At 39.6% G+C, this 20,194-nt stretch overlaps 1 protein-coding gene across 4 annotated transcripts in view; it reads left to right on the forward strand.

Moving 5' to 3' along the window:
- Window positions 1-20,194, forward strand: part of LOC132786270 (hemicentin-2) — a 136,878-nt gene that overhangs the window by 101,799 nt on the left and 14,885 nt on the right. For 2 of the 4 annotated variants that reach the window (XM_060792761.1, XM_060792764.1), the window contains exons 11-15: window positions 910-1,068; window positions 2,185-2,358; window positions 2,734-2,847; window positions 5,839-5,872; window positions 7,023-7,260. In XM_060792761.1, coding sequence (XP_060648744.1) covers window positions 910-1,068; window positions 2,185-2,358; window positions 2,734-2,847; window positions 5,839-5,872; window positions 7,023-7,260 — 719 coding nt within the window. Of the gene's footprint in view, window positions 1-909; window positions 1,069-2,184; window positions 2,359-2,733; window positions 2,848-5,838; window positions 5,873-7,022; window positions 7,261-17,985; window positions 18,227-20,194 lie in introns of those variants that run through there. The other 2 variants (XM_060792763.1, XM_060792762.1) reach the window with 2 other exon arrangements.

The raw sequence follows: 20,194 nt of genomic DNA on the forward strand, positions 1-20,194 counted from the left end.
CATCTTAACAAATCTTAAAATTATTTAAATGGAATTACTCTGTAAATAAAATAGAGTATTTTACAGTCAACCTTCCATGCAATCCCAATAATTCTAGATATGTTACTTTTCGATTAGCATGTCAGTTGCAGCTCAGTTCCACCAGATAAATTACAACTTCATGTGATTAAACTCAAATTGGACAGCTGGGGAATTGTTTAAACTAAATAGAGCACATATTTTGGCAGTTTAACAGCAGTAGAATTATTTGCTTATTATTAGAGCACTTAAATATTCACTACGCTGTGGGCATTACAACAAATTAATGCAGTAATAGGCAAACAATAGTGCATGATGTTTTAGGCTGAAATTCGTAGCAAAATCAATATATTTGCGGCAACAGCAAAACCAATTATTACTTGAAAATTCAGTGCATGAATTATTAGCGTTAAATTATTAAATTGCACAAATTGCGACTAGAACTTGTAGTAAAAAAATCAACAATATTTGTCAACGCATTTTCTTTACATATGATAAATAAAATAGCCAGCAATCTAGAAATAAATTTATAATCAAAGGCAAAAAGCTAAAAAAAAAAAAATATAATGTAAAATACATAATTAATGTATACACACACTTTATAAAATCGAATTTGTTAAATAATTATATAGCAAAAAAAAATGTGAAAGGATAGCAATTAATGATTTGCAAATTGATTTTATTTTCAAACGTGTGGCATTTGTCGATTGAGGTTTTGAATTATTCATTATTGTTATTCAACAAACGTTGCGTATGCGTAATTTATATGAACAAGTGTCAACTGCAGCTACATGAATCATCAAAGTTAATAGAAATTTTCTCTATATCGCTCTCTCTGCTTTATCAAAGCTGATTAACTTGATTTTCTTTGTTTCTTTACACTCTTTGCAGGTGCTCCGCAAGTGCTTCGTCTGCATCCATCCATGCACACGGTGTCCGTTAAACGAGGCGAGTCCGCAAGCCTGACAATGGTCGTCTGTGCGGATCCGAGGCCGCTGCGCGTTGCCTGGGAATGGGGTTCATTGCGTCTGGAGGCTGGTTCTGGCGTAGGTGCGTATACTTGATGCGCTTCATTGGGCAGCTAATGAAAATGCAATTAGATGCTTAGTTGTAGTTTTTCTTTTTCAATAAGCCGCAACTCAATTAACGCTGCGGTTGTGGCAACGGCTGTGGCAGCCACATGGATGGCATCAAACGCTCGTTGCACGTCACGCACAGCGGGAGCCAAAAGCTGGCCTCTGATGCTGTGTGTGTGTGTGTGTTTTGTTGGCTTCACTGCACGCTTGAGTGCTCATTAACAAACCTTTTCCGCAAATTTGACATTGAACAAACGTTGAGCATACGTGATACGTGTGGCCAGGACAGCTAGGCAATGGGACGTGCCACATGACGCACAAATCAAGACAAATTACATGGCCAAAATCAGACAAATGCCAGCATCAAGCTGCTCTACTATGGCATTAGCATTGGCAGCTGCCCCTTGTCCCTTTCTTCCATGTCCCACTCTCTCTCTCTTCGACGACACTCGGAACAGACTTCCCACGCTTGTCAGTCCAGGCTGTAATCCAGGATTCAACAGACAGCCAAATACACAGAGTCAGAGCCAGAGTCAGGCTGCAGCTCGCATATGCAGCTCGTTTTTCAGTTTAAACTGCATTGTGGCGCCACCTCGAGCTTGCAGCAACGCTACCAACAAATCTCGCGCATTACTCTTCATTTTCAGCTTGTCTGCGTGTGCATCCGGCTGTCTGTCTGCCCTTCAGTCCGTGTGTCGCGTCTGCCTGCCTGTCTGTCTCTCTGTCTGTCTGTCGGTCTGCCCATCAGTCTCGCTGTCCGTCTGTGTCTCCGTGCGTGTAATCCGGCGTACTTGCCACTGACAGAAATCAAACGAAGCGCATGCAACGGGCGTGTTGCGACATTTTCCTTGTTGCACATACGCCCTGTTGTTTCGCCCCCGCTCTTTAATAGCTCTTTCGCTCTCTCTATATATATCTCATTTTTTTTGTACATATTGTGAATTTAATTTATGCATCGACAAATTGTTTGTAATTTTAGTGCTATTATTTGTCTGTATGATATGCAATTAAAATACGCGCCATTTAACCGGAAATATCCATAAAATTGCTATTTACATATCTGACTCTCTGCTTTGTATCCACTTTTTAGACCGCTTCCATGCCGAGGATATGCTGCAGGACACTCGCGAGGATTGCTACCTGTCCACACTGCAGATTCATCACACAGATGAGCACGACTCGCGTCCCTATTACCTCGTCGTCGAGAACGAACGAGGCACCGATCGCCATGCCATTCATTTAATTGTGGAGGGTACGTTTGCAGGTGCATAGTGTTTTCTTTATTTTCCTACCATTTACACATAAGTTCACACACGAATACACTCGCGGACAGCCTTGCAAAGCACTTTGAAGCACACTTCTTCAACATGCTTTACAGGATATCCACAAGTGCAGCTTCACTTGAGCTCACTCTCACATAACTCTCGCTCATTAATTAATTTTAATATTTACGCATTGCATGCAAATGATAAAAAAAAGAGTCATTAACTATTTCCCATATGGAATGCAGACATTAATTACTTCAATTAAAATCAAACCATATATAAAATGTAAAATTCTTTTTACGCTGCCGATAACAACAAATTAACAACTCGATTCCATCGCTGCCCCCTCAACACACACATCCCACATCGTGTAGAACCTTTGGAGATGAGCTATCTGCTGGGCGTCGCCGGTGGCTGCATGGCTGCCATTTTCATCCTGATCTGCCTCTGCATCTATGCAATCAAGAGCAAGAAGTGCTGCTTCAAGGGTGAGTTCATCCAGCTACATTCCATTTTTATAATTTTAAATGATTTTATATTCGCATACTCAAATTACGCCGATGCAAAGCTATTTATGCGACCGTATCTGAATAATATCTTGTATCTTTAACAGAAGAGTATTTAAAGTATTCATAACTATCTACATCCATATACTATATACCATATTCAGAAATGAGACTGTTATAAAATTATCTCATATGCTTATAGCAGAGATTTCTTAGTACATTGTAGTTATTTCTATTAACGCATATAGCCATTTAGTATTATTTGAATAATCTCTTGAGTTTTTAATAAGGAAGTATTTAAAATATTCTTTATAATATATAAAACTATTGAGAAATTTGCCTTTAAATGAAAGAACTTTAGTAACTGTGACATGGAAGTATTTAATTTTGTATTTGTAACTATATTTTGTTAAAACATGCAAGGCATATTTGAAGGCATTGAAAATTTGTTGCTACATCACACCTAATAAACAAAAGTAGTGTATATATTTATGATCTACTGAGTCTTTAAGAAGTACATCAACTATTTTTAATTTTGTATTATATAAGAAAGCTTCTCTGTATAGAAATAATCACTATTGTTAAGATTAACTTATTAAAAATTTGACATGCAATGATGAATAGCAGGGTTTTTTTTAATTACTCATTATTTTCTTGCAAACATATTGCAGTCGCATAAATAATTTCAAAGCGCTGATAAGAGTTGTTGAAATCAAAATAAGTACCTTTTTCTCTTTCTAAAAACACTCTCTTCAAGTTGTAAGTTGATGCCAAAGGGTGGGATAATGGAATGCGATAGCAAAGTGCAGCGTGAAGCGGTTGCTCATTAAAAATATTGAATTCGTCTCAAAACAAACCCTACAAAAAAAGTAGCAAAAACAGTAGAACCAAAAACGAAGCAAAAAAATAGACAGACAACAGCAAAAGGACCTGAAAACAAAAACAAAAACAACAATTAGGAACTCAAACAGCAGCGAATATTAATTACAAACGCCTCAAAGCCGCAACAATTAAAGCATTTCTTCATTATTCTGGCAGATGGCGACGAACTTTGAGCGTCTCGTGCCCGTCTCCGTGCCGCTTCCCTCAGCGGCATGCCACGTTCCTGTCACACTAATTGCAAAAACACAAAAAACTTGCTGCACAAACACACACACACACACACTTAGACTGCGACTGAGAGAGAAAACATGGGGAAAAAACGAGCAAAGAAATGTGCCAGAATAGCCGCGCCTTTATTTTGCTTGTTTTTTATTTCGGTGTTTTTGTTTTCTTTACTTGATTTTTATTTTTATATTTTTCTTTGTTTCCGCTGGCAACTGGCAACTCAAATAAATCTCATAAAATATTCATTAGCACATTTTGCGCCGCCAACATGCCTGCGGTCAGTTGTCCAAGACAAAAGGGTTAAGGTCCTGTAAGGACGCAGCTCGCATTTCAAAGCGACTACTCCATTCTTTTCTGTCCTTTTAATGCGTCTGCTTAAAGTCGTTAAATTTTCGGCCAAAAAGAAAAGGGGGAACGGGGCAGGCTAATTAGAAATCAAAATCCAAGCAGAAAGCGGCAAAAGTTTTGCTCAACGCGCAATTAAAATGCACATTTGGTAAAACAATTTACAAACAGCTAAAAGAAGCATAAGAAAACAATTTGGCTTAAAAGAAGGCAAAAAGAAAAGTTTCTGCTTTTTCCCCCTCAGCCTCTTTCACTTTCGTTTGGGGGGAACTTATTCAAGGACATTTACTCTAAAAAGTGTTTTTTGCACACACTGAAATTGTGCTTTGGGATTCGGTTGCGTGCTTTAAATCCAACGTTGCCCACAAAATTGGGGATCAATCCTTGGCAGGCTACAACGGCGCGTGCAATTTATCAGTTGTCAATCAAATTGTCAATTTTCGCTGGGAAAATGTTGAAATTTGAGACACAGCTGCCGCCAGTTGCCAGTTTCCCAGTTGGCAGTTGCCAAGTTATCAAATGCCATTTGACATATCTTCAAGTGAGGAAAACTACACCTCCCAATCGAAGGAGAGCACAATTTCATCTAGTATACATCCATCAAAATTACCTCATTCTTTATCCATCCGAGTGTCTGTATTTCTTTTTCTTTACTTTTTGGGCATTGCAACTTTACACCTTTTGCCATCAATTGGTTCACGCCTCATTTGTCAAAGTGTAAAATGTATTTTACAAATGTATCTGTATCTGCAGATGTATCTGTCGCTGCATGCACCCGTGTGTTGTTGCATCTGTGGCTGCGTCTAGCCATCAATCTAAGTCCGTCAATCAGTCTATAAATACGAATAATATTAGTATTTTATACTCTGCAAATTTAAAGACGTTAAAAATGGGTAGCTAAATTAAAGAATAGAGTATCAAAATTCTTTAAAAATTCCAACATATGTTGAATATATATCAAGCAAAATATTCTTTTTGTTGTACTACCTAATATAATTACATTTATTTGTATGTGTATTTAAAAGTCAGTGCGTCGAGCATATCAGCAATTTATGTACATATATAATTATATAATTTTCTTTGCCACCGTTTTCACAACTAATTTGACGACAGCCCTAAACAAATAAAGTTACAATAATGATTTTACTTAAAACCTTCAGAGTAAGCATTTTTGTTTATTCAGATTACGACTATACTTTCATATTGAAAGAGAAATAAAATGTTTCATGGATTATTAAATAGTTTAATTTTTGCACTTTAAGTGTTATTAGTTTATACATAAGTTTATTATTGACTCATAAATCATATACATTAACTTCATTAAATTTTATAAGTGCTAACACTTTTCTCAATACTTGAATAGTTTCTGCTTAGAGTATTTAAAGGTCAAGTTTCTGCTAGACACACACTCGTTTATTTAGAATACCGCGAAAAGTTGTGTTATAAGAAATAAAATATATAAATAACCAACCAGACGAACAAGTGCTCGAAACTCATGCATTACTTTTACTCGTTTTGCAGGTTCCACTGGCTATAAATCATCGGATAAGGACAGGTAAGTTGAAGCATAACACCCTCACACACACACACCTCTACACAAAGACCCCAACAAACACACAGTTTCACACTCACACAACAAATGGTGGCCGGTTATGATAAATTTTTATAAAAGGCGTGCGCTGTGCAGTGCAACGAGCAGCCAACAGGTGGCGCTGGCGTGCCAATTTATGCGTCCCGACTGGCCACACACAAACACACACACGCACACACATATACACCTTTATGAGCAAAGCAATGAATAATGCGGCCACAGCAGCGTGTGTGCTTGTGAAATATTTTACGTTTTTCATATATTCAATATTGCCAAGTCGACTTTTGTTTGAAAAATATTTCAGTGTTTTGCCGCGCGCACACACAGCATCAACCAAACACACACACACACACAAATATATAGCGAGATGCCAGCGAGCGCAGACACAGACACAAATACTGACACGCCCCTTAACAATCGCTCATTGCAGCGTTCGTTTTGGCTGACATGAGTTATGAGGCCGTGGCGGTTATTTGGCTCGCCGCTTGACTTGGCCGCCACCTCCCACGCCTCCTCTCCATTTCCTCCATTTAAAAATTACCATATTTCGCTTATGCTACAAGCAGACACACATACGCACTCGGAAAAGCGAAAATGCAATTGCATAGCATAGTTTTTGGGGCGCGCCATTATGGAAACGCTTTTGCGTGTGTGTCTGTGTGTGAGCTGCAGCGGAAATGGATTTTGAATTTCCGCTATAAGTATATTTGGCAACGCTGCCACCGCATCGCCAACAGCATTTTATTATTTATGCGACCAGTCAAGCGTCCGACCGCCTGCGCCAAACTTTACTCCCAAAACTATACACACACAAAAAAACACACAACAGCATTGAAATTCATAAAATTGTTGGATCAATCAAAATGTTAGGCAATAGAAATTTCGGCGGGTATTTAATATCCCCAGCTACTACAGTCATTGCCTCTAGGCAGCGAAAATAGATGAATATTTAGATATGCGACAGGCATAAAATTTGCCAATCAATGCCCGCAAATTAGGAAAGCCTCCTCTCATTCACATCCCCACAACAAACACAATTGTCACCAAGTCGTCGTCTGGGTTTTTTGATAAGACACTTTTCTCTGACTTTTGCGTTTTTGTTTGTCGCCCGCAGCGAAAAGGCTGATTTGAAATCACGCTCGGATAGCACAAGTGGCCCCCAAGGTGATTCAATTTACACCACGCCCGCCGGCTTCCATCATCATCAGCAGCAGCAACAGCAACAACAGCAGCAGCAGCAACAGCAACATCAACAGCAGCAACAGCAAGCAGCGGCAGCGGCCGCGTTGCATGCCGCTTCACAACATCCGCAACAACAGTATCCAGGACATGGCTCGCCGGAGGCAATGAAGGTACGCATGGCTGCAATGATATTACAACCGCCCACTAGGGTCTAGCAGGCAGTTGATAGCGAAAGCAACGAGCTACAGCAACCACAACAACAACAACAAGAACTACAACTACAAACACAACATGAACAACAACACGATAATAGTAACAACAACAAGAACAACAATAACAATAATAATTCAAGCATAACAACAACCACACTGACCAATAGTAGTAATAACAACACAATTGAAACGACACCAGCGGACAGAAGCTCAGATGCAGCCAGAGGCAGCAGCAACAACAGCAGCAGTAGCGACAACAATATGCTGGTGTCAAAGGGGGGCAGTTGCAATAGTCTAAGTCTAGCAAGTACGCTAAATAGTAGCAAAAATAGTAGTAGCAGCAATCAACAACAACAGCAGCAGCAACAGCTTGAGAACAACATGAACTGCGAACTCAAACAAATACCTATTATAGGCAAACTGCTGCAGCTGAATGTGACCAGTGAGGAGGAAGAGCAGCAACAGCAGCTGCATCACACGGGGGCAGGGGACAGTAAATTGAGCGAAGAAGAGTCACAGCTGCTGCTGCAGAAGCTAAGCATCAACAATCCCTTCTATAGATTTCGCAAGCAGAGCAATTCCTTAAAGGAGCTGCGACGTTTACGACGACGCAAGCGACGCTCTCGATCCGAGGCAGACTTGCGACCACAGCAACAACAGAAAAATCTGTTAAAAGAACAATTAGTACACCAACACAATGAAGCCAAAGTTGTAGTTGTATTAGACAGTAAGCAGTATTTAGGCATAAATAATCCTAACTCTAGACAGCATAAAATTAGCCTTAAGACTAGATCCGTAAGCAGTCTACGCCGTTCACCATCACCGACAACAGCAACACCATCGCCATCGCCCACGCCCGGCGACAACTCCACAGTGATTACGAATCCCTTCTCCATATTCCACGACGACGAGATCCTCACACTTGGGGTTAATCCTCGCCTGCGTAGCGCCAATAGCGTCAATTCGGCAATACGCGCTAATGTGCGGCCACAGCGCAGCAGCTCACGTGGATTGCGTCGCCTCTTCGAGTCGAGCTCGAATTGCAGTCGCCAGGCAACGCCAGCCAATCCACATTATCTCCATGGAGTCCCTGTGCGTCGCTTTGAGCGCCAGGACTTCACCGACGATGCCACGGCCAGCAAACCGAAGCGCACACGCGCCATCTTCAAGCAATTGTCGCTGCGCAAGCTGCACAAACCGGAAGAGCCGCCATCGATGCCCAAGCTGAAACTCAGCTATCGCTATCCGAATCGCACACAGAGCATTCAGAGCATGCGTGCCGCGGGCAGCGGTGGCTACGACATACAGCATACGGCATACAGACCACGCCTTGTCTCGACCACACCCAAGTCCAATTACTTTGAGCGGTTGCAGGCGAAAACGAGGCAAGGCATACAAAAGATACGCGAGAAGTGTCGCAACTTCAAGGCGCAACAGAGCGATGCCAGCAGCAGCGGCGGCGGCAGCGAATTCAGCGGCTTCCACACTTTAGCCAAAGATGAAAGTTTCCGCTTTATCAGCGATCGTGCGCACATCTCCAACTACGAATCGCGTTGCGCTGCGGCGCATGCTGCAGGCAAGCAAGCGACCATCTACAAGAGCTACAAGTCAGAGATAGATCTGAGCAAGAATCTGCACTATTTGGAGCATTATCTCGAGCAGAACTTTGAGCAGCAGCTGAGCAGCAGCAAACAGTCGGCGCACTCTGTGGGTCGCATTAGCGGAGCACAACGTCGTGCTCTCGCCGCACAGCGAGCGCTGCCAGAGGCATCTGAAACGAGAGCGAATCGACGCCATAAGCGAAGTCAATCGCAAGCAGCAAGCAGCAATTACGAGAATCTGGGCACGCTGCCCATTTCAGCGCGTGCGGGACGTGGGCAGCACTCGGAGGACTCGATGAGCAGCTCCGATTACGCTTCCGTGTTTAGCGGTCCAACAGCTCAATTGCGGAGCGTGGAGCAGGAAGAGCAGCAGCGAGAGCGAGAGCAGCAGCAGCAATTGGAGCAAGAGAGGGAAAGAGAGCGGAGCGAAGCTGTGCTCAAATTGCGCTACGAGCATCCCGACAAAATGTGTGAATACTACTTTGATAATCTGACCAACTATGCGCTGGGCCTTGAGGAGAGCGAGGACCTGCTGTTAGCCGAAAGCGCCAAATCAGCGCGTTTCTTTTACGACGACGATGACGACGACGATGATGATGATGAGGTTGTAGATGTAGCTGTGGCTGACGAACTGGATGAGGAGAGTGTCAGGCAGCTGGCAGCGTCTAACGAGTCGGATTATATGGCTCGCGATATACGCATTCGCATCAATATGAATGAGTGCGATGAAGAAGAAGACGATGGCGACGACGACGAAGCTGCTGATTGGCAGCATCGCAAACTGCAACAGGAAAGGAAAAGGGAAATACAGCTCAATCCTGCAGCCAGGACATCGTATAATGAGAATCTCGCCGAGAGCACATTCTATCAATCGCTCAATCAGCATTTACAGCGACAGGCGATTGCAACTGACGGGCAGCAACAGCAACGAGCAATCGATAGGTTGGACAAGTCGTCGTTGGAGGCGCCTCTGGGTGGCGAGAGCTACTTGGCGCACTTTCAACGAAGTCGAAGCCGCAGCGATTTCGACCGCGTGCCGTTGCGACACAACGAGGCAGAGGCCATGGAGCAACTGTACGCCCGCGGCGAATACTATGGCTTTGGCGGTGGCAGTGGCGGTGGCGAGGTGCCCACCGAGGTGGTGTATGCCACAAAGCAACGACGCGCCGACCTCATGGAGGCGCACTATGCGCGCAGTCATCAGCAGCAGGGAGCAAGTAGCAGCAGTAGCAGCAACAGCGGCAAGCGCTATTTTATGGCCGGCGGCAGTGAGGCAGATAGTTACAAACGCAGCCATGCGCTGCGCACAGCTGCAACATCAGCATCAGCATCGGCAACTGCAACAGCAATGGCTAACGATGTTGGTGGCTTGCCAGGCACTGATGCGCTCTATGCCACCAGCAGCAAACAGTTGCAACAGCAGCAACAGCAACAGCTGCATAAAACTGAGCCAGCATCAACGACGACAGCAGTTGCAGCTGCAACAACGCCCTCGGCGGCGACAGGGACAGCGACAACGATGCTGTCAGCTGGAAATGCAAACACCAATACGAGTGCAAATAATCGCTATATGCTCGAGAATTTGCGAAAATACTACGCAAATCAGCAACAGCATCCGCCCGCGCACTCAGTCAACTCATCCTCGCTGTCCAATTCATCATCATCGAACTCGTCCATGTCGCAGCACCAACAGCAGAAGCTGCTTCTGCCCACCGCATCGCATATCTCGAAACAGCAACAGCATTTGCAACAGCAACTACAGCAGCAGGCTGCCGTTGCACGTCGCAACTCGAGCACCTCGAATGCCTCCTCGACAGCCGACAATTTTGACACCTTCATCGCGCTGCGCAATGCGACAGGTGCAAGTGCAGTTGCTGTTGCAGCTGCAACGACACCCTCCACAGATTACATGGCCAAGCGACGCAGTCAGCAGCAGCAGCAGCAACAGCAGCAGCCGCTGGCGCCATCGACTGGTGCTCCGCTAATCTCGGCACTCAACTATTACGGCGCAACGCCAACAACAGCACCTAACATCAGCAATGGCAGCAACAGCAGTAGCGGCGGCAGCAATGGCAATGCCAACAGTATTCTCACCTACAATGGCAAATTATCGGCCACCGCAATGTTGTCACAAGTCAATTTGGGACGATCTGCTGCAGCATTGCAGCAGCAACATGCAACACCAGCAGCAGCAACAGCAGCATCCACATCCGCATCCGTTGGTGCAGGCTTTGTCAGTGAACACGAGTCCTTCATTCTGGAATATGAGTGTTAGCGACCGATTAAATTACTATCGATCGTGTGGCATGCCTTCCAGCTGCCACACCTGTCCATCGAATGCGAATTGCTGCGAAATATTTCGCTTGCATTCTGTCAGTGTCTGTGTCTGTATCTGGGTCTGTATCTGTATCTGCCTCTCGTTGCATGTTTATCCATGCAACAATTCGGGTTTCGTTTGCCCAAATTACAATTACAAATTGTTAACGCTGCTGATTGGATTAACGTTGTCCTGCCTCCTACATCAGAGCTCTCCCAATTGACCCACTCGACCCACTGCTGTGTACAAATGTTTGACAATGCTTTCAATTCGCATAGAAACTCGGCATTCAGTTGCTGGCAAATTGCTTTTATCATCATGTGCAATATGAGCTCAACGCAGGATTTGACACGAGTTTTGAGAATGCAATTGAAACTGCAACTGTGTGAGAGTTTAAACAGTTCATTAGTTAAAGCAATTGGAACGAGAGAAATACTACTTTCTATAACTATTCTGTAATATAACTTATATGAAAGTCATTCTTCTGGTGATGGATAAATACATTTGGAGAACAGGCTTTTTTGCCAAGACAACGACCATCTGAATCCACATTTTGGATACTCATCTGAACAGACTTTGCTCACTGAAAAATCAAGCATTTTAAGAGCTATTTCAAAACGATCAATTAACTACTCAAAACTGAGCATTTACTATGAGAAAAAAGACAAACATTTGTTACAATATAAATAACTCTAACTAAATAATAACTATTGCATATATTCAAAGTAAGATTCGGCGTGAGAATAAGAAATGCGCCGAACTAACGAACTATCCACTGCTGTAAATGTTAGCTGTATGTAAATGAGCCTCATGCTTATGTATGTGTATGTATTAAATATGAATCGTAATCATCATGTATACTCGTAGTATATGTATGTATAGTTAGGTATACCACATTATCGTAAACTACTGACAATAAAAACAATTCAATTAGCATTGATGAGAAGTCTTACAAATTGTAATGTTAAATTAAATTAATTAGCCAAGTTAATAGCAAGTACACAAAAACACACACAGAGAATCACAAATACAGAGTAAATCAAATTTATATTCTCGTTGAGAGCAAAACCATAACGTATATAGTACATAATCCCCTCTCTACTCGTCTACTTGTAAGATACTCAAATTATGTAAAATTAATTATTCCTTCATTACACAATTATCAAATTTTCCTGCTAATCGTTGAAAGAAGAAAACTCTTGACATACATATTTACATACAAACATAAATGTACACTTAAGATTGTGCGAGTATTCTGTGAGTTAAGTTCAAGTTGAATCCCACTCAAAGTTACAGAAATTATTATACGTAAACGTTGAAATAATACCACTAAGCGGAAGTTAGACTATGCCAAATAAATGAAAGTCACAAATGTATCCCCCATTGCAAAGCTATTAAGTTAAATTAAATAGTAAACATTACGATACAGCAAAAAAGCAGCTTAATAAAAAAATACGAAATACGAAAGGACAATTTGAGCTTCCAGTTGACATAAAGGAAATTAAACTACGACTAGTAAAATTTACAACAAACTGCGGCGAACGTAATGACAAAGCGCATAAAATATGAAAATCTGTAATTAAGCTGAAAGCAAGTAATGAAAAAAAGAAATGAAGCAAGCAAAAAAAAAAAAAAAAAAGAATACAATAACAATGAGATATCCAGGCGCCAACAACGTATTAAATTTATTTATTAATGCCACAGCAAAGGCGGGACAAAAAAGGATATATTGTGGCGATGGCGAGAGGCGCCACGGCGTATACTTATTGTACGACTTCAATAAACTGTGTGTGTTTAATTTTAAGTATCACTGTAAATACAACTACAACTACAACAACTAATTGTAATAAACAAACGACAAAAGCAACGAGCGACAAGCGCTGAGCGACGAGCGACGACTTTCAACTGTCGACTGACTCATTAATTTCTCATTTATTGCCAACATATGCGGCGTATGCGCGATATTTTCAATCATAAACCCCAAAATGCATTTGCAACACGCGACTGCATATAAATATTTTCATAGCCTCGACTTGCAAACTGTAAAAATGATTGCCATGTAATTCCCTCTTTCCATTCCCCTCTCTCCTGTCTCATCCTCCTCTGAAAGCCCTCTCATCGTCCCTCTTCATTGCAATTATCTGTGTGCGCGCAATTTATCTCATTTGCGGCTGAGTTATTTCCAACTGCAGCAAATAACACAGGGAGTCTCTTACCCCCTCCAACTCATTGACCCCCTTCCCAGGCACGTTGCCCCGTTTCCATTTGTGCCGAGGTATTCCTTGCGATACCCTGTAAATGTGCAGATTGGGAATGCCAAACGCTTAACGAGGAAAGGAGTTTATAAATTATATTTTTAAGGCAACTTTTTGTCTTAAAGCATGCACAGGGTATCTGCTAGTCTATCACTGCCAGACATAGTATTTTTTCATCATTTGTTGCACATTGCAGCAGCAGCAGCAGTAGCAGCCGCATGTTGCTGTTATTGTGGGCCAGCCGAACACACTTTTCCGCTTAATTTACTGGCTGGCAGCTGTTGACTTTGCGCGACAACCAATGTTGTTGTCGCTGGGACGAAAGAAGAAAGAAAGACCATGGTTGACAACAGCAATTGCTGCATAATGCATATGGGGCAGGTCCTGCCTATCAACGTGCTGTAACTGCAACAGCAACAGCAACAGCAACGACGACAACAATAATTCATGGCTCGCTTTATGGCTGACCATCAACTTATCGGCAGTTTGTAGCTGCAACGTTTCAACACGATGCAATGCAACGCGCAACGTATCGCAACTCTGTGTGTCACATAAATTAATGAAAGTCAAATTAAAATTCCTTTGATGGCGGTCTTGAGGTCTCGACGTTATCAACGGCAGTCGCTTGTTGCAACACACATACACAAACAAAAATATAAACCAATTAATCTTTTTATCAGAGATAAATATGTGATTTATACAGCTTGAGATTTGAATTTGATTTGTTTAAATAAGTGAGCAGAAATTGAGAATGGGGCACGACAACGACAGCAAACCAAAAGACTAAAGACCTAAGATTCTTAAAAAACAGCCACACATATATACACTAGACACACACATTGACACCTATACACTACACACACACACACACACACACATCTGCTAATACTGTGCCGTGACTTAACAGAAATTGAACTTATATCGTATATAATATTTCTTATGTGAAGTGAAGGCGATGCTCCATATTTTTCCCCCCCCATTTTCTATGCCTAAGCCTATGTTTCGTGTTTACATTTGTTTTAAGTACTCTTATGGCAACAACTACAACAAAATAACTACAACTACAACAGCAACTATAACAACCATAACAGGCAACCAAAAAGCGCAGCTTTAGCTGCACACAATTCAATTAAGTAATCGTATTGATACTTAGTATTCTTACTTTAGGATATATCTTGATGCATTCGTCTCTCTCTCTCTCTCTATCTCTCTATATATATATTTCTCTATTATTTAATGTTACTCATACTTAAACTTAAACTTAAACTTATACTTATATAATTATATTTTTCATATTAGTTTTTCGATTTCGTCGAGATTCCAGTTGATAACAGACACAATCACATACACATCCTGAAAAAAAAGATATATTGATAATGAAAACCATGTAAAACATTTAGAAATCAAAGCAAGTAACCAACCAGTTAAACCGCATTCAAGAAACCCAAAAACTTTACACTATCAAGAACGTAATTCCTTGTTTATCGTATTCTAACTTTCGTCTGTATGTATGTATGTGCTCCATGGCATTTTGTGCATTCTTTTAATTCAAATTTATTTCTGTTTCCGTTTCTGTTACTGTTACTGTTTGTTTGTGTTGTGTTTCATTTGACACATTCTTTTTGCAATAACATTCATTTATTTCTGTGTGTAATAAGCAACCGAAACAAACAAAATCACAATTTACCACCTCTCCCCGAGAACCTTGAGAAATTCCTTTCGCATTTTTGCCTGCTTTGCACGCGATTTGAGCGCGTGTCGTGCGCGTTTTTTACAGCGTCTATTACGCTATCAGTTTTGTACAACATGCAACCTGCAGCATGCGACTTGTTTGCCGCTTGCTTGACTATCAACAACTCTTACTTTTCCATTGTATTTATCTTTATGTTTTTACATTTTATTCCTTTTCTGCTGTCTCTGCGTTGAGGCATGTTTTACGATCTCTAGTCCTGGAGACAGGCAACTCTCGCATAAACTAAAATATAAAAATAAAGTGTAAAAAAACAACATGAACTGTTAACCGCAAGCATTTACTTTTTCTACCTAAACATTTGCCACATTTATTTAAAGTTTCCCCCAAAGAAAAATGTTGTGCGTCCGAATTTGTAACTTTTTTTGTTTTATTTTCATAAAGCTCCACAACACACTCCTTCTACACTCGCACACACTCACGTATGTAACTAAATCTAGTGCCTACTTAAAATTCGGTATATGCCGCCAAGAATTTCCCCCTTTTTCAGTTTTTATGATTGCCGTCCCCCAAAAGTATTTTCCACAGCATTCTAAAACTGAGGGACATCAAGAGTTGTGTGTCTATGCGTGTGTGTGTGTGTGTGTGTTGCCCTCTGCTTGCATTTTACAACTTGTTTACACTATGTTTAAATATTTATATTTGTTTGTTTATTTCATACATTTTGTTGATGTTTTCCTCCTCCGGCTCATGCAGCATGTCGTGTCATGTACATCATGTGTGTGATGAGTATGTGGGTGTGTATATGTATGTGATTTCATTTCATTCCATACAAGTGTAGAATATTCGTATTTTTATTTTTGCCGTGATTGTAATTTGTCTGTTTGGGCAAGCGCAACGGATTTTGTGCATTCAATTAACCCCAGCAATGAATTGTTATTAATCCTTGGAGGATAACAGCATTGCTTACAATTTGTTTTCGTCTGTGTTTTCCGTTCTTGTTTGCGTTTGTGCCTTTAAAAACCAACAAGTCTCATAAATAAACGCCACGTCAGCCAACTCGAGACACGCACCACAAACTTTATCAGTGCATAAATCACAAAACTTCAAGTTCTGGCCACGCCTCGACCAAGACAAACCAAGGCAATGGCAATGGCAATGGCAAAAGCAAAGGCAAAAGAGTCGCTTTTTCATTTCTTGGCCAATTTGTTAAACGCAGAAATCAACAAAAGCATTTTATTGCATCATTACACAATTTGCAGCAAACAATGCCACGATGTTGCAAGCAGGCACTTGCCAGCTGCCAGTTGCCACTTGCCATTCCATTCAGAAATTTATGCCCAACTTTCGACACTTGTTGGCAGTTGTTGGTCTTGAAGAAAGCTAGAAAAATGCAGGAGCTATTGCCGCATACTTGATGCAACTTGAGCTACATTTTGTTGTACATCTTGTCTGCTAATCGCATAATCCAATTAATTGTACGAGTTGTGAAAGTTGTTGGCCAAACTCAACTTTGGCTTAATGCCGCGTCTTATGGCATAAACTCGAGCAGCAGCCACAGCAGCATTTTCGCAGGTATTTTCTTGCATATTATGGCCAGCACATAAGCACACTCACACACACCCACACGCATGCCCACGACTCACATACACATGCATTGGCACACTCACCATAAAACACCAACACACACACTCAAATTAGCAAATTGCAAAAGAGCACTTGAAAGAAAACTGCGAGTTTTCACTTTCACTTTCCCAAAGTTGTATTAACTACTTCGATTGGCACATTTCATTTAACATTTAATTGCCTTATGCAATGTATTAAAAAAGAACAAAAAAAAACATTCTCATTCCATTCGCTGTCAACTCGGTAACAGTGCATTAATTATAATTCTTAATTACAACCAATTAAAGCCGAGTTCAGATATTGCATTAAAATCCAAAAGTATAAACTGAAAACTTCCACCCAGATGCCAACCCGCAGCTTCAACCGCAAACGCGAAGTGCAAACAAATCAAACGCAATGCAAACATTAAAAAAACGAAAGCACAGAAACAACAACAAATTGCAACAAATATACATATCCACTGAATGCATATAGAGTGCAATTATTATAATTTCATTTTTTGCTGTCAGCCATAAAAATTGGTTTCCTTTTCGCCAGTAAGTGCAGAATGTTATTTAAAGCGAATGAATATTTTCACACAACTCAATAAATTTAAGTGCAAAAAATACACTTATTAACAAAGATGGTTAATAGCTCGATCATTATCAGATTAAATATTCTTGACCACGAAAATGTTTAAAGAACGATGCAGGTTGCTTCTAAAAAGTTTTATTAAATAATTTCGTTACACATTAAACGTATTTTTTAACTTTTCTTGTTAATGAGTGTAATTGCAAAAAAAAAAAAACAGTAATGACAATTTCAGTGTGTTTGCATCATCGATAAACACAACCCAACTAGGCACGTTGAAATTAATTCTATTTTTGTTTTGTGTGTATTTTTCCAACACTTTTAATTTCGTTTTTGGCGCTCAACGTAGGTAAACACAATCCTGTTTGCATCCTTGCAATGATATTGTATGAAACGCAATGAATTTTTCCTCGAATTTTGCATAAATTTTCAAAAGTTTTGTTTCGGTTGAAGTACATTTTATGTTTGTTATGTGTCGCTCTGCGTGGTTAATTGTTTTGATTTACATGTGTTAATTATAAGTAATTGAAGACGACAACCTTATCTGCATACATTTATACCAATTTAATCGATGTTTTAATTTAATGATTGAGCCTACATTTACATATATGATATACCTTTTAGTTTAAAGTAAAGATATATGAGACAGCGTGTTTGCAGACCCCAATTAAAATTGAAATTACAAAGCCTGGCGGCCAATCTGGCACGAAAAATTGTAATAATTAATCACAATGATGATGATGATGATGATGATATGGATGGTGATGACGTTTTGAATCTCAAGTAAAATGCAATGTAAATGTGTGCACTTTGTATTTAATTTATATTATTAAGTGTATAAAATAAAATTATTAATATGCCTTTATTTATTTGCAACTGAATCGCCTAAAGCAACTCAATAATTTGAAATTAAATAAAACTTATTCATTTTATGTATGTTTTCATTTGTTTTTATTATGGTTCTGCGAATAAATTAAATCAATCAAACAGCCAACAACTATAATCAAAATAGAAAGAGCACCAAATAAGTATACTTACTCGTAGAACGAGATCAAAGTCAGTTTAGCATTTGTTCCTTTCTGTTTCTCATATTCATGTTAAAACTTTGATCGATTCCCAATCATTTTCCTATATTTTGTAGCTTTATTTAGCAAGCTTGTAATACTTGAATTAAAATGCATTTAAAGGAGCCGAAATCGTTGCAATTTTTAACATGAATTTGAGAATAATTTAGAACCCAAACTTCAGCTCAATTAGACACGCGATACTTTGAATGTAGTTAAAGCTGTGCATTAATTAATTTCCATGACAAATCCTAAGTGCATCCCAAAACACTTAGCATAATTGATTAACATAGATAGTTGCAATTTATAACGTTTTATATATATTTTATGTAGTAGCAAATCTCTTCACGAATTGTGTTTGCCAAGCAGTTCAACAAACAAAAAGACCGAAAGCAAAAAAAAAAGAAAGAAAAACCCATGCAAATAAATAAATAAGTTACACAAATATTTATATGATAATTATTGATAATGCAGAGCAACTAATTTATAATGGAAATGAATGAAGAGCAGATGCAACTGAGTACCGCAGTACACAATGGAAATATAAAAACAAAATTTATAACAAATAATAAAAATGAGAAGAAAAAACGAATAAGTAAAAAATATGAAAACAAGCGCGCGTGTGTGTATTTTAATACATTTTCATTTGAATTTCCATTAATATTGCATTGCGCATTATTATTATTATTATTATTAATAATTATCGATTTTATTCGTTATATTCGCATTCGCATTCGTATTCGCATTCGTATCCCACCTTGCCGATGTGTGTGCCTTGTGCAAATGTTTGGATAATTTTCTCTTTGTATGGATGAAACAATACAACAATTTTTTTTTTTGTTTTTCAGTTCTGATTTATTCATGGCCCGAGTGCTGCCCCATTTGTTATGAATTTTTAAGGCTCTGTGCGCTCCCACTGTTAGTTGATTGTACAATGCGTTTTTTCCTTCGTTTTCTTTTTGTATTACAAATTAAAACAAACAACGAAAAATGCCCAAAAATATCCCGCAAGTTTACAGCAAGCCATGAGCTGCAGGTAGAGATCGTTGGCAAACTGAAAAAACAAACACAAATCCACACATCAAACACTCACACTCACACTCACACTTTGGCAAATGTTCTTAACTTGCATATACGAATTATCTTTATTCAACTTGAAACTATAATTAATTTTGTATAATTTATGTTCTGCGTTGTCCCCAACTCCGCCCCTGAAAAGCCCCTCAAAGTATGCTTTAATTTTCACTTATGTGACTGCAGGAATATTAACAATGTAAATTTAAATCTGAGACCTGAGAATTCCACAAGTTATATATTATTTTATTCAAATTTAATGGATAGTAAAAAATGCCCCTCAAATTCAAACCGAACTTAACCTTAATTATTTTTGATTTTCACTTTCTTAAATTCTTGCTTTATGTGGACTTGGTGAGCGCCCCCAAAATGTACTTCCTCTCTTGTCTCTCTCTCTCTCTCTCTCTCTCTCTCTAACTCTCTCTATATATACGCATATATGTAAATTGTTTAATTGATATGGATTGATGAATTGACCTTAACTAACTATATATATATATACACACACACATAAACATATGAATTATACATATATCTAAATAATAATGAATATATATTTATGTATATGATTATTTTTCTTACTTTTGATGAACTTTGATGATGTAATAATAAGCGAATGAACTGAATTGATTGAATTTTTACTTTGATATGTACATTGAATTGAAACATTTATATCTAACTACATATATCTAACT

This window comes from Drosophila nasuta, chromosome 2R (assembly GCF_023558535.2).
Source record: "Drosophila nasuta strain 15112-1781.00 chromosome 2R, ASM2355853v1, whole genome shotgun sequence".
Taxonomy (NCBI): Eukaryota; Metazoa; Arthropoda; class Insecta; order Diptera; family Drosophilidae; genus Drosophila; species Drosophila nasuta.